Here is a 21923-nt window from a genome sequence, read left to right as displayed (position 1 = left end):
AGCATTAAAATACGAATGTATCTTTAATGTTTTATTAACGAATTGATAAATACATTCTCTAACAATGCTAATAGTTTAGGTGTTACGTGTTTGATTACCAATCAAATTGAGTTACTTGCACCGTCTATCACAATGTCTATGCTAATATTAAACCTAATGGAAGGTGGTGAGATCACCAATTACCAAACCACTCACTCTTGATGGCTAAGGCGTTAAGCCTCTTGTGTTTGTACTGGTGCTTTACCCTTTATCCCAGAACACAACAGTATATTATAGTGGATGTTCACAGTAGATACTATTAGGTAAAGCAGTACATGTTTTATTTTACTTATTTATTTAGAAATTTAACAAAGCTCTACATAACGAACGTATCGATTATCGATCGTATCACGGGCATCCACAAAATAACGTTCTTAACCATTAAAGATCAGTGAGTTGGATTAGATTTGACATATCATAAGACTCTGTAATGGAGGTCCATTTCAAATAGGTATTTGAATAAAGATGTTGTAATTTGATTTTATTTGTAAAACATTTGAGTTTATTTATACATTACAGATATAAAGAATGTAATTATTATTAATTATAAAGTTTTTTTTTTAAAGTCCTATATTAGCGGATGACGTTTTAAAATAATATGTAGTGAAATGGTAACGCCTGACTGGTATCACGGATGTCACATGATAACGTTGCTTACTGTTCAAGTACAGTAGCCAGCTAGTTCAGTATTTCAATTAAAAAAAAACTTACATATGTTAAAAATTTTAAGAAAAAAAAGCATATCAGTTTATTACACTAATTAGATTTGAGACTGTGCGTTAAAATTATGTAAAAAAAGTTATAATTAGATTACTTGCTGTTACTATCGATTTCACCTGCTTTATATTTTAATAAAAGTATCCCCGCCCGTGATAAAATCTACGAGTATCTTCCTGTTCTTGGTCGAATCTTAAATTTAGTTATTTTATTATATTTATTCGATTTGTAATGAAAAGGTAATAAACAGACAATCAGATACACGTATACGTTTATAATACTTATATGTATATTAGATTTTATGTATGTAATGTTCATATTTCAATAAAATATAGCTAAACCAGACATAGAATACGTATAAATTTACGCGTAGAAACCGAACTTATGGGGACATCATCTCGTCTGATATTATAATAAACTCCTCTTTTCCGTAGATGTTTGTTGAATTATTTATAAACTAAGACCTATGGAGTTCGATCGTATCTGGAGTAAAAATTCGCGAAAGCACTATCTCGTCTAATGGAATATGAATCTAATAAAGTAATAATTTATTATTGTAGTAGATCTACTTGTAAAGTTAGAATGTATATATTGATATATATATTTTTTATTTAGTAAACATGATTTACGGGTTGTTGTGTACAAAATCATATCTTCTAGCCATGTATAATATGACAAAATAATAATTACATATTCATAATAAATTTCTGGTAATTATATGAATAATATTAGTTTTATAAATACAATAGTATTAATACAAGTATACCAAGCTTCAATATTAGGTACAATAAAATATAACATATGATACAACGTATTTATAGTAAAATATATTAATATAGGATATAAATATTACCAAAATATACTATAAATAAGCAAGTGTATATAATATTATGTTATAAAAATAACTTATATAGCATATATTTATATACCATAAAAATCCGAAGATACACCTTTACCCAATCGTAATAAATGGTAATCTCTTAAGCGTGCCCCATCGAGTTCAATCGTCTCTGCGTAGCATGATTTGGGTAAACTCGTACTAACCATAGACAAATAAATCGCATTCATACCAATTAACTCCAGTTAGAACCCATTTCAGTCCCGTGTGTAGCTGTTAGAGTAAAAACAAATTAAATTAAATGGTACCCGTATATAATTAAAACAATTTAAACATGCGTTAGAGGGATTTCAATGTTAGCTTTATCTGTAAAATTTCAGTGAAAATTTAACTAATTAATACATCTGTCTATTTCTATAAAAGAAACATAGCTATATATTGGAGTGAAACGTTTATGTATTTCATAAAATTCTTAGTAATTAATTATAAATACTTTTATATTTATTTACGAACTGGACGTAATTATTAACTGTATAAAACTCGTTAAATTGCAAATTACGGTATTAACTAAATTAATGGTTTTTAAATTTGTAAAAATGCCGTGAAAAATAAGGTAGGTAGGGTAGGTAGGTAACTAAATAGCTATAATCGGATTATTCCGCTTTTTTTGTATAGACTAATTAATTATCATGTCGGTCCTGTAGGCTATTTTTATCTTTTACAGTAAACTTAATCGAGGTAAATATAGATCAAGAAAAGGACTTTGCCGTAAAACACCTTCAAGAAATAGTTTAAGAAACATATTATACAGCCACTACACATAATTAAAACTAAACTATTATACAGTATAAAATACAGACGTATATTAATGAAAACTTTACTACTCTAGATTTATTCCAAATAGAAATCCATATGAATACAATGTATGCAAGTCGTAAAAGTCAGAGGAAGGAAACAAGCGGAGGCAATACTTCGGTTGCTCTTAATAAAACGTTGAATTCGAAGCTGCTTACACTCGTGACTCGGCCAGTGGTGGATGGAATAAACCGATGGAATGTAAATTCGGTTCCGCTCGAAAGATAGATTCCGCTTCGTGTTACGGAACCGGAAATTGCGATGGCGGACAATCTTATTCCAGATGCTTTTATTTATACTACTCTGCGATACTCAAATTCTAGTCCCTACATTTCTCGAATGGACGTTTCTTATCTACGGAATGCTAAAACATTTTGTACTCGGGTTTAATATGATTTTAGTTTTAAACTTTTTACTATATATAACTAGAATAAGTATTGTATTTGTATAATAATTATTAAATGAAAGCATAAAGTAAATAAAATCAATTTTATACATTCTTTATATTCAACTTTGCAATGTAATAATTGAAAATTAAATAACAATACAAACAATATGTAAAAATAACAAATTATATTAAAAAATATGAATTATTTATGTAAACAAAAAACCCTAAACAATAGCTATTTCTAACAATTTATTTTAAATTTTTAGTTTTGTTAATTTTATCTGTTTTTTCTGCAAACAGCAATAACTAAGCTAGCAACTAATCTGTAATTATTTTTAATTTCTATATTTTCAATATAGGACGGTTAATTAGTTGGTCAGTATTCCCGCCATGGTGTTGCTCTAGTTTCATTATTAGTATCAACGCAGCAAGTTTTCCTGCTCCATTATATTTACATTCCGTCCACGTTGATTTCACTGACAGAATTATAAGAAACAATTGTATAAGATCAAAGTATCCATACCTAAGTGCAATTGCAACAAGCCCGTCTTATTTCTGAGAGAAATCTTTTTGAGGACAACGGAAAACCGAGATCATAATACAAGCACTGGATTTGCAAAATAATGGACTCAAACTAAAATTTCAAATATAATATTTGTTCTCTTTGGGAATACCAGTCTTTTATATAGTAAGTTTTTTTATAGTATAGCGAGCATATGTATGAGCCTGTGGCACATCAACTGATAGGATCTAAGTATTTACCAATGCTCATGAGCATCCGCAATACCAGGGGAAATACAGATGAGTCACCGGCCTTTAAAGAATATGCTCTTTTCTTGAAGTTTCTAATATCATATCGCTTTGGAACACACACAAGTTGATTCCATATTGTGGTTGTGTGTAAATATTAGCTTGTTTCTATTTTATTATATATATTAAGTATATCTACCTCAATTGTTTGTAATAACTAGATAATATTTATTTATAATTGATGCCTAATTAGTAGGTACATAATAGAGTCCATTATCTATATTTTTTCTGGCAATTTTGTCCCTAACAAACTACATGATTTATTTCTCAACTAAAATAATACCAGGTCTTTTATTGAAACTTCGTAAAAAAAACATGATAACAATAAAAATATATCAGTGTCTCGCATAGTTCTTTTCTGCTGAATTATTTTGCCTAATTGAAGGGTAGAGATATTAATAAAAAAAACTATGATTTGTGTAATATAAAAATATTCAGCAAGTCTTACAATTTTGTTGAGTGTTCGTATCTGAGATTTGGGAACATTAATATAATAGAATAGACTCATTATATTAATCAAGTGCAATGTAAACACGATCACTATACTGCCGTGGACCTCATCCCAACCGTTTATTAACAAACCTAAATTAAATTTCTGTACTTCGCTCGGTTCAAAAGTTAATTAAACAGAGCAGCGTCGAATTTCTGGCTGAAGCCGTATTGTGCGGCGGTTGTAATGTTGTGAAAATCTTGTGTTATATTTTTTCCATTATTTAAAATAGCCAGCAAATATGGCGCATCAGCAGGTTTTCTGTGCAGTCTAATATCAATATAGATTTCAATCGAATTAATCGATAATAATGTCAGTTAGTTCTTTTATTGATCACGAAATATTGAATTAATAAGGAAAAAGGTACGAAATGGAAGCAGATATGGTAAAAAGACATCTGCGTGGATACTTCTATCTACCTATTTTAGTCGTCAAGCAGCTTGCTTTGTAAGTAGTGTTTGATGTTTGATGATAATGACTTAAAGGGCTAGATAAGGATAAATTATAAGTAGGACATCTTAGTCCTTGTGCAACCGTATCACGGTAGTTACGTTAACGTGTTGTCCGCAGTACTGTTCATTTAACATTACATAGTATAAAATACAGTCTCTGTCTTTCCTTATGTATGCTTAAATCTTTAAAATTATGTAACGAATTTTGAAGAGGTTTTTTTAATTGATAGAGTGATTCAAGAAGGTGTATATGTATAATACATGTACACCCGTGCGAAGTCGGGGTGGGAAGCTAGTATATAATATATTCTACTAAGGAAGATCTGTTCATAGTCCACCCACCTTATGAACCGATAAACATTTATTTTATATTATACAAAACATACAATATATTTGGAGACCCAATTTTTTAAAATTTTTATACAAGTATTTTCATTTATATATATTTTTATTATGCAATTAGGATTTTAAAAATGACTAAAAGTAGTTTTTCTCAGAAAACTGTTACGACGTAAAAATTCCTTATATTTTCACGAGTTGAAGGAAAGACGTAGAGGTAAATTAAGACATTTTTAACTGCAGTACTTACTCGTAAGTAAGTTTTCCTGGTAAGGAGTACAGTAACCATGTTTTAAGTATTAGTATTAATGCATACTATTTTGCTTATTAAAACTTTTCCGCAACATATAACAAGTAACGATAAATACTGGATACCGATTGAAAACCATTTAATAAAATATAATAAACATATCCATTATTCAATTACCATATTCAACCACCATTATCCAATAACTAATTGTTATACCTCAACCAGACACATATAATCACTCCTCTCCATCCTAATGAAGAAATCACTATTTAGCCATAAGGCCGCCCATTGTTACCTCTATATTATAATTATGTTGTTTTTCTTTTTATATTTGATGTACATATTAATTTATATAATTGTTATATCTTTTCATTTCATTTCATATGCGCGCAAAAAATGCTCCACAATACTAAGGGTTAACCCCGGCTTCTCTCAGATTCTCATAACTTGTGAATGTAGTATATAATAGATACATATCATACTAGATTTTGTTAGTGCCTACGTTTGATTTTTTTAAATAAAAGATAGTCAATATTCGATCTTAGGATTAAATCTATCTACAACTCAAATATAACACTCAAAATTTAAACGATTACTCTTCATCTTCTCCAATACTGGCTTTTTTTTTATTCTTACATTTATTTAGGGACTTTTATCATTATTATGATAACGCCACTACTGGCGTTACACTCATACTTATTTGGTTATACTAATTCTTTATCTAGTCCATCTTGTCATACCATACATCCACATTATTGGTATATCTTCAAAAATAGAAAGAAACAGTCGTAAATTACAGTTCTTGTTATATAAGTACACATCTTGTATGTTGGGTTGTTCTAATCAATTATGGGATGTAATTGACTGATTGGTACATGTCCTAATTATTTCTAATGGGTAGAATAATTTTTGAGACAAACGGCATTTCGCTGCTTGCCTCAAATATTATTCTACGTAGAAGGAAGTAGTTTCTTTTTTAAATATGTCATTATATGATATTGTATATTTTTTAGCAGTTCGTATAGATTTCGATCGGGTTATGTAATATTTTAATATATATAATAATATTATAAACGCGAAAGTATGGATGTTTGTTACTCTTTCATGCAATAACCACTGAACGGATTTTGATGAAACTTTATAGTAATATAGCTTATTGATCAGAATAACACTTAGGCTATATTTTTTTATGAAATTTATATATAGAAATTTAACGCGGGTACAGCTAGTAAACAATATTTCCATCTATGTAGAATTAATATTATGTATATTGCATAAAACAGCATTAAAAACATATAAATTTGGGCAATCGTTTTAATTAGAATTAGCTTTAACATTAAAGTAGATTTTTTATAATTTTTAATTTTTAATTTTGGACATTTATATTAAGCGTGTGTATTTAAAAAATATTGTCTACACCAACTTTTTCTTAAAATATATCTAAATATCAGTGAATTGTGTATCAATATTTGGAAATATCGAATTGTATATCGTACCTTTGCGTGGAAACTAATAAACACGACCTATGACTTTATTTTATACTATTAGAGAAGAGAAGGCCTTCTTCCAAACTCAGGGTGTAGTGGAGTCAACTAGAGGGTAATAAATACTACACCAGTAAAAAAATAAAAAATTGAAAATAGAATCATAACCGCTTTATCAACATAATATTAATAGATTATGTTACGGTACATTGTCATATGATAGGGTTTTCATTACATATACATATATAATAAGTATTACTCTCACATAATATCAATTTATGTGGAAAAGGTTCGCAATCTCGACAATATGTATGCCAGTCGAGTCAAAGATTTTATTAAAGTTCTTAAGAAACTTTTTGGGAGAGAGAATGGAAATGAATGGCCGTACCCGTTGCGATCTCAGCATCGCTTTATCCCATAATGTCAGAAACCCCAAAAATATCACCCTTTCATGTACTACTTACTGTATTAGGATTTCAATAAATGAAACTTTTATTCATAAATGTAAAGACAAAAGAAGATTACAAATTAATATTTTTTTAATTATGTTTAACTCACACATTACCATCTCCGCAATTATTAAAAACTAGCTGTGCCCGTGACTTCGTCCGCATGGAATATATGACGAGTAACGAATTTCCGTAGAAACTTTCATCCCCTATTTTATTTTACCTCCTTAATGGTATAATTTTTATAATGCTTGAATGTCATATTTATATCTATTTAATCAACGCACTATAGCAATATCATCAACAAAGTGAATTGCTATAGTGTGTTTAACAGTATATATGTGTACAAGTGTATTGCATGATTATAATTTTATAATTATCGCTTATTAGCTATAACGACCTTCATGTTTCTTATTTTTTGTCCCCATTTTAAAGGTTGAATTAACGATTTTATAGAAAAGCAGTAAATTTTTTACTGTATAATAAAAAGATTTCATCTCAGATTAATGTGCACTTCCTAAATTTGATCATTCGGTGGGATAACATAAAAGCAGACTCTAAAAGCCGTTCGTTGCGAAGCCATGTGGCGTTTGATTAATGCTCTGAACATAATAACTGAGACAAGACGGGAACAAATTGCACATTTTGCAATACGATGTACGTTCCGACGCCGAGGAATGGAATTATGTACTCCAAAAAATGCAGATCACAACTTAGTTCTAGTACCGATAAGAGGATATTACATACTTCCAGTCCATATTCGACTTATCGACAGCCTCGGTGGTCTAGAGGTTTAGCACACCGCTTTACTATCCGATGGTCGTGGGTTCGATTTTTCCACGGTACAAACATTTGTATTCATGAGTATGAGTGTTTATATCGGTCTGGATGTTTTCTATGTACAATATGTATTTATTTACAAAAAAAAATTGTATCCATGTATTTATATGAGTTGTCTAGTACCCATAACATAAGCTCTGCTTAGCTTGAGTCTAGATGGCGCTGTGGAAATTGCCCTGAGATATTATTATTATATTATATTATTACTATATTTATATATTATTGTAAATGTCGAAAAATGTAGGTAGTATACACAATTACAATATTATTTATTGCTAAATATTATCACGAAGATACATTGACAGACTCATATGGTTTCTATGATGACCCACCTGTTGGTAAGTGGTAGTCGTCACCTATACATATAAATAAACATCATAAACATCGTATCATGTCTCTATAACTTGTAATTTTATTAACTTCAAAAATATCTTACTAAGCAAACTACTTGACGGCTAACCCGCCAGAAATTAAAATACCATCCTGATCATCTGGAGTAATGGCGGTTCATATTAGGCACATTGATTTAAGAAGAAAAATTATAATCCATCACATTTAAAATAAGTATTGTTGCTAAGTAGCAGTTTGTATGTAACGTGCAACTGTGATCGGAACGAAAGTAAATTATATTTACTGCTATATATGTAATCCACTGAATATCTCCATCAGTCCTCAACAGTGCGGTTTTCTAGAAACTTTTTGCCACGCACAATCAGATTGTGGAATCACCTGCCGGCAATGGTATTTCCGAAGCGATACGATAATGAAACCTTCAAGAAAAACGGTTAGTCCTTCACTGCAATTCTCCAGTAAGTGATTACCGCCACTCATGAGCACCCACGGGCGGCGGTAATCACTTACCATCAGATAACCCACACTCGTACGCTCCTTTGTTCCCTATGTTGTAAAAAAATATGTAGTACAGGTATTTCTTACAAAGTCTGCACGATATTGAAACCTTCAAGAAAAGAGCTTATTCCTTCTTAAAAAGGCCAGCAACTCGTATGCAATTCCTCTAGGTTTGCGGGTGTTCAAGGGCGGCGGTAATCACTTACCATCAGGTGAGCCGCGAGCTCGTTTGTCCTCTGTGCTATAAAAAAGAAAGTCTGCTTCGGTAAATATAAATTATTACAAGTCAATTAGTTTTAAAACACATAATCATCAAAAAACAAAAGCTGAACTACTTGTATTTAATATAAGTGTACTGTTTACCATATCAAAACCCATAAACAATTTATAGCTACATATTTAACTTGATATAAAAGTATACGTCAATTTGACACTTACCAAAGGTTAAATGAAAGTTTAATATTAACCTTCAATTTAACCTCACAAGGTGTCGTAGTAAATCACAAATTATTTAGTGAGAACTTTACGTCGCGAGCCACAGTTGCTTTCTTAATTAATTTGATATTGCCAGTGAATGCAACTAGTAGTAATTGGGTTCATCAGTGTCCCTAATGTGTTTGCGATCATGAGGGGCTCTGTTATAAAATTAATTGGGCGATATTGCTCTTAAACTGTTTTTCAGTATAGTGTAAACGTACTTTCGCTTTATAATTTTAAACATTTTATCAAAAAAGAGAGCATCGTGACAAAAGGGTCTACAATACCAACTTACATTAAAAAATCAACAAATAAATCTTTGTGCGAAAAGTGTATTGTTTGAAAATATTTCTAATAAGCAAACAATGTCATCTTTTGCGTTTACCATCACATCATACGTTGATAATTCGTCTGATTATAAACTTTGGAATGGTCGTGAAGTATTCTAAATAAATTAATAACTAGTGTTTGACGAACTCTTCAATAGTGGAAATTAAAAAATTCAAGACTATTTTGTTAATTTTAACAATTTGTAGTTACTTACTTCTGTTTACTCGATAAGTTCACAATATTATGTGAATGAAATGATAAATCTACTTACTATTGAGAACAAATTAAAGTATTCCTCGATAACTCAGTCTGAATGATATTTGTAACACAATTTTAAAGTACAACAAATTCGAAAGCGAGATATGATTTCAGAAATTTATCGTTTAACTGTTTTCTTCAGCGACGTAGATCTTTGTTTGAAAGTAGACGAAGTTCAAACTTATAACTTGAGGCTTACCGAATAAGAACATTCCATTCCGTCCATTAAAATTAATAACACCCGCTTTATGTTCATTTAATAAGATACAGTGGTTACTTGTTATTATTGTTTGATAACTAATGCTAAGATTTAATAGTTTAGATTAATAATGCAATGAAATGCAATGAAAAATGCAATGTGTTTTAAAAGTCATAAAGTTTAATGTGAGATTTAAAGAATATTATTGGTATTAATTAGGTCCTAACTATTTTAAATTTATATTGATTTAATATTACAAAGGGAGATCTTTCTCCCAAATTGTGTTATGAGAAAAGTAAAATCTTGAACCACTGAACAGAGAATGAATTTTTCAAATGGGTGCATGCATTTGAAAAATTCTTTCACTGTTTGAAACTTCACTATTCCAGAATGTAGCATGGGCTATTCAATATGTAAATATTTATAAAACTATAAAGGTAACAAACAGTTGAGCGAATAATGAAATTGTTTGAATATTTTCGTGGTACTACAACTGTATTTAGTATTGAAATATGTACTTTGTCATAGTGACATTCTTGACAATTAAAAAAAAAATTAAATATCATATTTATTTTATTATTGTGACGATGTATAGATAAGACAAAGTAGCATTTACATGAGCCTACCTAACCACAGACTTACAGTTTGTACCTTAATTAAGTAAATGGAAGTCAGAACTTGTTTAATTAATTGAGATGTGTCTGTTACCATTCGGATACGCCTGTCCTTTCTACGTTTCAAATGAGGCGGTTACGTAACCTACGATCAAACCTAATCGAGCATCGAACGGCTGATTTATGTGCTTCCCTGTACCGTAATAAATATAATCCACGGTTTGTCGATGCTATCCTCACGACCCAAAAATGGATCATATTTGGTTTTCAGGGGTAAGTACTATTTTTTTTCAGAAATGGGATAACAAATAAGCTCGGTTCCCATAAAGGTGAGTGGCAAAAATTGTGAGATGAATCCAACAAAACAGAAATCATTAAAATGAGTCCAACGGTTCTTAAGTTATAAATTGTGTAACTAGCCCACTTTGATATATGTAAATTGACTACAAAATGGGACTGTTCTAAATTGGACCATCTTTTTTCATGTGTATACTTTATGCAATAAACTATCAATTCTGATACGTATCAGTAGATTATATCATGAACTATTATAATACTTGGTAAAGAACATTGAAATTATGTAGATTATTACTATAGATAAATCAGTATCTATCTAACTATATATATCTAGATAGATAGATACTACCTATATAGTTATAGTGCCCTAACGTAGTATATCTCATGAGCTAAGTTTATTTAAGTTCTATATTTACAACCTTAGGTTTGACTTTGATTTTTTTATACAACAATGGTGGCAAACGAGCTTACTCCCCATATGATGGTAAATGTTTACCTCAGCCTATGGCCACCTAAGAAACCTTAATATACCCTTCTTGAAGAACCCCATGTTGTAGTCCCGTGAGAAAACCTCGGCAGGGCGTTCACTGAATTAATGAATGTATCAAATGTTTGATTAGTTGTTACATGTAATCTATAGTTGGAGTCGTGTGATTAAAATGAAATTATGTTACGAATAGGTTAATTAATTAATACTTTAATAAAACATTAAAATTTAATTAAACATCTCTCGTGCGAAACCGGTAGCTAGAAATTTATAATTATTATATTATACATCTACTTATATATTGAATACTTTAATGCTACAGAATCTCTTTGTTGATACTCACGAAATTATAAAATCATTTTGTCTAACCTACAATGTCGGTATAATAAAAGCGAAATCTTTGTATTTCAGAAACGAAACCGCTTTGCACAGGACCTCACCTAAGGCAATATTAACAAAAAAAACTTCAAAGAGTGAATCAAAGTAATTCAGAGAATCTAATTACAGTCACAAACCTTTTCAAGAGGAAGGGCTTCTTAAAAGCTGACGGCTTTAAAATGGGAACTAAAGTCTAACGAAACGTTGGATTCGGAACTTTCCACGTACGTTAAAAAGGAATTCTTGGAAATGGATAATTGTAACTGTGATCACTTTGTCATTATAACAATGCTGTATTATGAATAAATGTTTATTTTGTACCTTATTACCGTGTACCGTAGGGTGTCTAATTACATTTAAATGAACTGTATTTCAATTTAAATAATCACGTTTGAATATAGTTAAATCTAGTTTAAGTGTATTATAAAATAAGATGTATGTTGCATTGTTCCAGAGTGTTAAAGGCCATATATTTTTAATATGTATAATGTGGACTGATGACCCAATTGCTAGCAGTGAACCATGTGAGATTGATCTCCACGATGTAACCTCAGGAAATCACCATTATAAATTCCTGGTCAAATTGTAACGATGGCGTAACTGACCTGACCTCTTATTCATCTATCAACCTCCACTGGAGTCCCGCTGGTAAACCATTCCTGCAGCTAAGAACACCCTTCCATTATCTGCCATTAAAAGGTATACATATATATAAAAATAATAAAATTATGAGATCGGGCGGACTGGGCGGGTCTCTAGTATAGATCAAATATTCCTTGGAATAAAAGTAGTCTAAAAAAATGATTTTCCTGTTTTAAAACAGGAAAATCTAAGAGTTTCCTGCTCTTATTCAGTCAAAAGCTTTCCAGTCAAAGTGTACTCGCCAATGAATAAATTATACAAATCTCAAACCTTTGAATAAACAAAATAAATCTTTGACCGACACAAATATTTTGTTTTAAAACCAACTCTTGGTTGTTTCGTTCTAAAGTCAGCTTATTTAAGGATTAATTAATTTTAATTACGTCATTTAACATCCAAAACAAACTGACCTACTGTAAAATTCTACTGTCATTATTAAGTCATTTATTTATTACATGACAACTCCAAAATGGTATGCTTCTAAATGTTTAGAAAATTTAAGAACAATCTTCAATTTTCTAAACATTTAGAAAATTTTAGTGACTGCGACCGAATTTTGGATTAGTACGAGTAAATATATTATATTCGTGTCATAGAATTTATAAAATATATGACCGTTAGATAGTAAATACGTTATCTTCTTTTTCGTAAGCCTTATTTAACCAATTTTTATTGTAGACCTTCAATACTCTGCATTTTCATTATCATTATCTGATACTATGAATATATACTTACATATCTTAATAATAATACTATGTAATTTTAAACACTACACTAGAATTTTTATGTCAATACTATCAGCGATTATGGGACTGACATATGGGACAATTTGGAATGCTAAGATATGAAGCCGTATTGTCTGTAACTTACGCATTTATACGACGCCATATAGCTTTTTAGTCGGGAAGGTAATAATATATACTAATAATAAAAGTAATAGTTTTTTTTATATTGTATGTTCGGGATATGATATATTTAATTTTGAAAATTCTTTAGTGTGTGTATTAATCGAGGAAGACCCCTATAACCAATAGTAGTAGTAGTACAATATTCAAAAATGTTGTATAAACTAAATGATAAATCTATTATATTTCTTATTCAAGAGATATCTTATTCTTTTGGGCGAATCGTACAGTAAAACTTTGGTTAGTACCTATAAGACTTGTAGAAAAATAAAATTTTTAATAATAGGTATGCAGAGAAATGGGATCTGGAAATGTCTAACGTGCAAAATATGAACGAACATATATCCGGTAAAGCATTCGACCAGCTTTACGTCTGATATCATATGGTAAAGATTCCATTGCTAGCGATTTTGATAATAAACCCTTCCAACATGTGAATCTAACGAAAAAAGTTTTACTAGAAGTGTCCTTGTGTGTTATTATTCTATTAGTATTATCGAACCAGTTTATTTTTTAAATTTGTAACAACTGATGTAGAATGTACATACGGAGAATAAAGATATAATTTAGTGGCTGTGTAATGAAAGATATTTGAGAAACACTATTTTCAAAATTCAAAATTTAAATTCTGAGACACGATTAAGCTGCGGTTTTCAGTAATGCATGTGATAAGTTTATCTTTAAATTTAGAATTTGTTTTCTTTCAATGGGTTCATTAAAAAAATTATACGTGAATGAAATCGCGGGTCCAGCTAGTACTTTCATAAATGAATTGCAAAAATTTCATTGTAACACTACAGTAAAGACGAGTACGTGGAAGTTTAATTGACGAAATATTAAACGCGAGTTATTAGAACTAGCAATAATTATTTTACCTTTGGATTTGAATCTTGTAAAGTTTGTAATTGTATCTCTTAGAAATACGTACATGACATATTTTAATAATAAAAAAATAGAGAATTTTGGATCTTCTGCATGGATCACGTGATTAATTTTCTTCTCTCTAGCTATTACATCCAATTTTCTTAAAGCGTATCTAAATTATACTTTCTTTAATCCCTGTAGAATAATTTAACTTTTTATTAGTGAAAGGATTTTTAGTATAGGTCCAGTAATTCCACAACGAAATCCCCAAGAAATGTTACTTTTTCATTATAATATTATCAAGAACATTAATTATATTTCACGTAAATATTAGATAATACGATTTGTCATTTGCCTAGGTGAATAATTTTACACGAAATTTAGGCTTATCACGTCATAGGTAACTATATCTAATGTTTATACAAATGGGATACTTTTTGTCTTGACCAATAATAAGACATATAATTTTAAGTGCACATAAATAAAGACGGGGCACACTAGTTAGTTATATTTGAAACTAATTCACACGCAAGTCACGAGATTTTCTAATTTATTACTTGGATTTGTAATTACTATTACCCGTGTGTATATATATACTTTACATGATTTGTTGTATATATATACATATAAGCTACGCGTTTCGCGCTTACGCTATATATATATGTATATAAAATTAAACTGAAATAATTTTATCTTGATGTATAAAACTCAGAATTATAACCGAAAACGGTTAACGGATAAACCGTATATATATATGTATATACTTTACATTAATCTTGTATATATATGTACATACAAGCTACGCTTTTCTATATAAATCCAATATTGTTAACTTGTGAAAATGCTTCAACATGTAAAACAGGTCCATTGTTCAGTGTTTTTATGATGACGATTCTATAACATGAGATTAAAAGGTGAACTAAATGTTATAATATACTTATATTATAACATTTAGTTCACCTTTTAATCACTATCAGCACACACTATCACACTGAACAATGGACCTGTTTTACATGTTGAAGCGCATTTATATTTTTTAATGCAATATTTCTGATAATTCACACAACGCCATCTAGTCCCAAGATAAACAAAGCTTGTATTTTAGGACTATATACAAATATAAATACTTAGATATTGTTTTTATATAATTGTTTTAGATAGTATGCTTATTGCGCACCCGCTGAAAATGATCGGAGACTTTATAAAAGGAATAAAACCCAACCCAAATTTGTTAACATTTTTGTCTAAGAATGGCTTAAACGATGTACGGGTGTTATGTATGTACTTGTAAAAAAAAGTATTTAAGTTTTAAATCAGTCATATGGGTACTAGACCCATAACAGTAGCTTCGCTTAGCTTAGGACTAGATGGCGCTCTGTGACTTGACCCGAGTTATTAATAATATTCTGTATGCCATACTTGCGCAGTAGCGAGTTCAGCTAGTAATAGAAATAAATTCATTGTCCAAGTAGAAGTAGATACCAACGTGACAAATATAAACATTAGTTCAACATGTGGGATTGTCGCTGTAATTTTTCAATTTATTTGAATAACCAAAGTACAGTCCACGAGTCAATGTAATTACTTTGTTGATCTGAGTCAGTTGGTATAAATCTCAAAATCATGGCAGGTTAACAGTTATAGCATGAATATACTATATATAAACATGTCTCTTTCTATTCTGATAAATAAAAAAAAAATCTTTTACTTGTTTCAGATCTGGTGGTCAGAGGGATTGTCAATTGCCGTCTGAGTGCTAGACACTCACATTTCATTCTCTATACTTGAATCCAACGTGTTAAATTGGTTTAATTACTAATGACTACTTCAAAGGAGATGGAAAATCCTCGTTGAAGTAGTCATAAATTTCAAATTCAGGCACAACTTTGTTTAAGTACATGAGATTTAATCACATTTTTAGGTACATTTGAGAAGGTGTGGCGGCAAACCTAATAGTAGGCTTTCAATTCATACGCAGAATACATACGACATGGAGCTTCATCACGGCATATCCTGAGCTGATAGTGATTATTTTTTATTTTTACTATTGCTTACTGTTGCGTGTATCGAATGATGAACATATTTTCTTTCCTCATATTTATGTCTAATACTTAAAATTAAAATATTTTACAAATTAAATAAATTAAATCAGTAATAAAATTCATCAAATTAATAGTAAAAATACCACGTTATCACACATGACACATTTGCTGTCTTTTCAAATAAATATTATAGATGGACTATAAATTTTTGCAGTAACACAGTATCCTTTTTATATAAAGAGAACTTGCAAAAAGAAATAAGTTTACGTTCGATTTATCCCACCTCCATATTTTCTGGTGAGTTATCAAGAATCAATCGTCATATATCATATTGTTTGTGACACGATTGTTCAACTTCCTTTTGTGCCGAAATGGCCTGTCCTTGTCGGCTGGTAAAATGAGATTGATAGACGATGTCTTGAATAAGCAGCGAAATTCAAAAGCTGGAACATGTCAGCCGAGTCGTAAACGATTACAGGATTTCAAACTATTTGTTGGACATTTATGAGTTGAAACCCTTTGTTTTGTCAACGTGAGTTTCGCCCAAAAATAATATTGCGTAAATCTATGTAGAATATGCTGCATCTGTATTAAAATTTTTATTCAAATCCTTAAACATATATTGTGAATATGACGGTAAATTAAAAAAATACCACATTAAATGCTTAAAATTATTATTTGACTTGACAATCTGTGGTTATTTCCACAAAATTATATAATATTTAAAAAAAAGAAGAAGAATAAATACGTTTTCAATCAAATCTGTATTTTTTAAGTATTCTGAACTGATTTAGAAGATTTTTTTTTAAACTAGTGGTTCATGTGGTACTATATAAATTTGATCAATATCTGACCAGTCTTTTTGAACGCGATTGAAATTTTTCGTAGTTTGAAATATTTACTTTATTACCATTCCATTAAATAACTATCAATTTTTCTATTTTTGCTTTACTAATTTTTCACCGAGCCTAAATCCAATTGTCTGTTTGCATTGTTATTTCTAGAGTTTCTATTGCAAGGGTGGGGTAGGTTTAACCAAAATCACTTCGAAAGGGGCCGAGTGGCGGGTGCTGCAAATGGCTAGTCCTAGGAATAAATTGAGCGTAATTTTATCACCGTCCCTTTTCCGACAACTTCGGTGTGTGAGCGAGCAAGAACTAAAACTCGATAATGCCGAGTGAAAACTTTAGTTTTAAATAATTAGTCCTTGGATGGATGAGTGGATTCTGTATGAAATTAGTCGTGTGGTCTTCTATAATTCAAGCCTTATCCAGCGTGTACAGCAATGTTGTGTCACTGTAACCGGCGAGTATAATGTTATATTACTAATATTATAAACGCAAAAGTTTGGAAGTATAGATGGATGTTTGTTACTCTTTCACGCAAAAATTACTGAAGGGATTTTGTTGAAACTTTACAGTATTACTACTATACTATATAGATTATACATCAGAATAATTTATAGGCTATAAATATCATGCGCTTCAAAACCTCGGCCACATATAGTACGTATATAATACAATCAATAGAATAAAATATGCCTGAGCCATCCATTGTTTGCTCCATGCCGGGGCTACAGTTATCTTCTCTATATCTGTTCTTCAGGTCAACATAATATACATGTCAGGCCGTTGAATGCGTTGTCGGTTGTATCGTATATTCATAATATTGATTAAATCCTAAGAAATATTTTAACTAACACTTTTATTTTGAGATATGTTTAAAGTAGGTAGTTACTAATGTAATTTGTTTTGAATATGCAGTGGCACGGCATGAACGTGCAGTTATTACCTAATAAAAATTAGATATTTGTATGTACGATATTGAGTTACTCTCATGTATACGTGTCCCAAGTAATTTGTAAGAAATGAAGACAAAATTCACGTTCAAAAATTCAAGCCAATTAAATTCGTATCCCCATGAATTTTGTACAATTGTTAACGTGATCTTAACAACGTAATGCCTTAAATTCATCTTGTCTACATAACACACCGCAAATTAAGAAGATTAGGTACCTGTTTAAGCAGAAAGTCACTAATGGTTGAGACGCACGAATAAATTTTGTTAGGGAACCTCTTCGAAGCAACTTTGTGGGACTACGTACGTGAGTAAGAAGTTTGCCGATCGAGAAACGTGCACACATTGATGATGTTGTTTTGTTTGCCCTTGTTCTCATTCCTAATAATGTTTAAGTGCTCTGGCTTAAGTGCGATGAAGAAGTTTACACGAAAATCCTTAATCCTCGCGACAATTTACAGCTGTTCATTTTACGTAGGAAGAGAAATAATCTGCTTGTGAAAGGAGCGCCCCCGTTTGTTTTAGGCTCGTACAGGAGACTTATTGTCTTTCGGCAATCTCATATAAGTATCAAATTATCTGCCGTAGGTACTTGGGCGGGACGTTCAGAGTAATGTATATTCGCTGTTATTACGTGTTAATCTACATCATAACGAGGGGAAGTGCTTAGAGCTCCATTAAGAGTAGATATTTCTACCTATAAAAGGTTTTAAAGAAATGTACAATTTAATGTAATGTAATCTATACATATAAATAAGATTGGAGTGTCTGTTTGTAATATTTAAATAACCGTTTTTACTACATGCATATGAATATAAATACGATACATACACCAAAATAAGATTTTTTACAATTTTTGTCTGTCTGTCTGTTTGTTCCGGCTAATCTCTGAAATGGCTGGACCGATTTTGACGGGACTTTTATTGGCAGGTAGCCGATGTAATAAGGAGTAACTTAAGCTACTTTAGAAAAATTCTCTAATAAAATATTTGTTAAATCCCACGCGGACGAAGTTGCGGGTACAGCTATATCTATCTATATATGGAGATTTGTAAGCTGTGCTTCGTTGGAAGCACAGATAATATAATGTTACATAGTTGGAAGGGTGAGATATGACAATGAAATTACAGAATAACGATAAATGTTTGTGGTATTGGTTATGCAACATTTGTGCAACAACTGCAACAAACATTTACGGTAACATGGTCATGGTAGTATGCACGGCTGGTGCACTTTAGTCCAAATATCGACTAAGGAAAACGATTTCTATTAATAAATTAGAATACACTATTCTATATTATATTTAATTATATATATATATATATATTATATTAATTATTTCAGATAATTCAGTAATTGTCAGTTATCGAAGTTATACGATGAATCATAAAATACTCACATTTCTCCTCGTAACGGTGACGGCTTTAGAGGTCTAGCGGTTTAGCTCACCGTCTTACTTCCAATGATCGCGGGTTCGATTCCTCGCACGGTACACACATAAAAACAATACAAAGAATCATATTAATGAATACAAATTCATTAATATGATTCTTTGTATCGTTTTAGGTATTTGCTATGTTACGTTTTAGCTATTATGTATGCATTTTAAAATATGTCAGTTGTCTAGTCATATAAATAAATCTTGAGACAAGATGTGAATTATCCTCATATTGTTATTAGTCTCTCGGATGAAGTAAATTGTTTAAAATTTAAATATTAATTTCATTTCAACGAACTGTGTTAATAGTGATAAGTGTGTTGTAACTTACCTAAAACAATCCCGCACACCTGTACTCCGAGTAGTATTAGTTCCACAATACCACGCAACCGCATTTCGAATTTGTATTCACAACCACTTCACTAATAACAGTCAAATATTATTAATAGTATGCTGAAGCAACACATGATCCTACACGCTGTGATCAACCTGCAACAATGAAAAATGAATTCTAATTCGTGCATTTAAAATTAATATTCATTATACTCTATTTTTTATTATTTGAAGTTTATAGATTTAATATATAACTTAATATACAATATATGATTATCTGAGGATGCAAAAATATTCAACAATAATGAAACCAAAAAATTGTCAAATTGAGAACCATTTTGAAATCCGATTATTTATCATACAGTAATAAAATAAGATATATTGAATTCGCAATAACTTAAGTAGGTACATAAATTAAATAGATAGAAAAAAGATAATACTAATGAAATAATTTTTCCCTATTTAACTTTTGCTATAGTAACCACGTTAAAAAAATAATTAACTTTAGTAAATTTTTATCTCACTAAGAATAACTAATTAATTTATATTCTGACGGCGTATCTTTTGTTATTAACAATTAATAATTATTTTAAAAAAAGTTACTTTTAAACCTAACTTAAAGTGTTAGGACGCGGTTAATAATTTAAATAATGTATTTTAAAAAAGTTCTAAAAATAACAAGATAACAATATCGCAATTTAAAAGTATCTAATTTATTACCCGCATTTAAATTGTTAACAGGCAAATTTAAAACACAATAAAAAGTTATTCTGGAATTTAAATAATTACTCTGTACACTTCTGAACATTTAACAGACTTTAATATAACTTAAACGGTGACTTAATGTCACGTTTAGAATAAAGTATGTTTTTAATTAAATATCTTAGTGATGTAAATCCAAGTTGCAGCTTTCATCCCTGTCCGACAGATTTCATTTCCAGTTATGAACTTTCTGCGAAACTTTTGTTCAAAAGTAAGTTTTCTAAAGGGCTATCTGAAAGATCGCCAATATTGCCTTACAGATCAGATGATAACCGTTTTCTTTATATAATTGCGTATTGAATAGCTGAAGTGGAACGGAAAAGAATTGGAGAGTCGTTAAAATACGCCAAATAGGCTTACCCACTTATCCATTTGATCCTGTTCCAATCTGATCTTGATCGAGGGCATAAAAAAATAGAAATTCGTATTTTATCAACACGAAGTTACTCTTTTTATGTAGGTATATATTGACTGTACATTAAAGATATTACAAAGTGGAGATAATTGAAAGACGTATAACCAGTTAAGTAATATGAGTAGTAATATTGTTTGTTGTATAAAAAATAGTGAAATGATGTTGTAATAATCATGTATAGTCTGTTTACAGCTACATAATTACGGTTTTCATTATGATTTAGAGATTTTCTCGGTTGAATTAACTTGATTGACTTTATAATATTGTATATAAAGACGACTCTATCATATGTGTGTATAATATTTAGAAAATATTTCATATTATAAATTTTCTATAGATAAATATAATAATAATTAGTGTTATTTGTACCAATAAAATACCAGTTAAAAGTTAGAGTTGTGATTATTAAAAGTTGGTTTATATTTATGTATTTGCACCTGATTCTCATTCAAAAATGTATATCATTTAAATTTAATCTCCTTAAAATAGGAAGCGATTAAAATATTTTTACAATCAAACCGACTATTATAAACCTATAAATACTAGTTACATTCACTTCATTCCTGACGTGCTGATGTGAATGGATAGTTTCAACACAGGTATGGGACATTTCCTAATTTCACAGGTAAAGAACACGAATTCAATTGGGCTCTTCATTTAGACCCGTTCAAGTCAGTTCACATAATCGATATAGGTAATATATTATGCCCAATATCACACCATATTGACATGTAAATTGTTCTATTTTTATATTGGCCACATTGATTTTTTTGTTTCTAATTTATATGTTTCCATCTAGCTTTTGATACCTGACTGAAATAGTAAGTATTTATTTTATTTATTAATCGTAATTGCACCAGAAATGTGATACAAGAAACAATTTAC

The 21923-nt window shown here is 30.2% G+C and overlaps 1 protein-coding gene across 2 annotated transcripts in view; it reads right to left on the bottom strand.

The window, feature by feature from the left end:
- Positions 1–21923, bottom strand: part of LOC131844728 (uncharacterized) — a 65860-nt gene that overhangs the window by 25537 nt on the left and 18400 nt on the right. For both annotated transcript variants that reach the window (XM_059193674.1, XM_059193673.1), the window contains exon 2: positions 19860–20017. In XM_059193674.1, the coding sequence (XP_059049657.1) occupies positions 19860–19923 (64 nt within the window). In that variant the 5' untranslated portion in view covers positions 19924–20017. The remainder of the gene's footprint in view (positions 1–19859; positions 20018–21923) is intronic.

This window comes from Achroia grisella, unplaced genomic scaffold (assembly GCF_030625045.1).
Source record: "Achroia grisella isolate CSIRO2021 unplaced genomic scaffold, CSIRO_AGI_Agris_v1 utg4116, whole genome shotgun sequence".
Lineage (NCBI taxonomy): Eukaryota > Metazoa > Arthropoda > Insecta > Lepidoptera > Pyralidae > Achroia > Achroia grisella.
The sequence above is the reverse complement of the archived record's forward strand: the minus strand, read 5'-3'. Positions and strand labels throughout refer to the sequence as shown.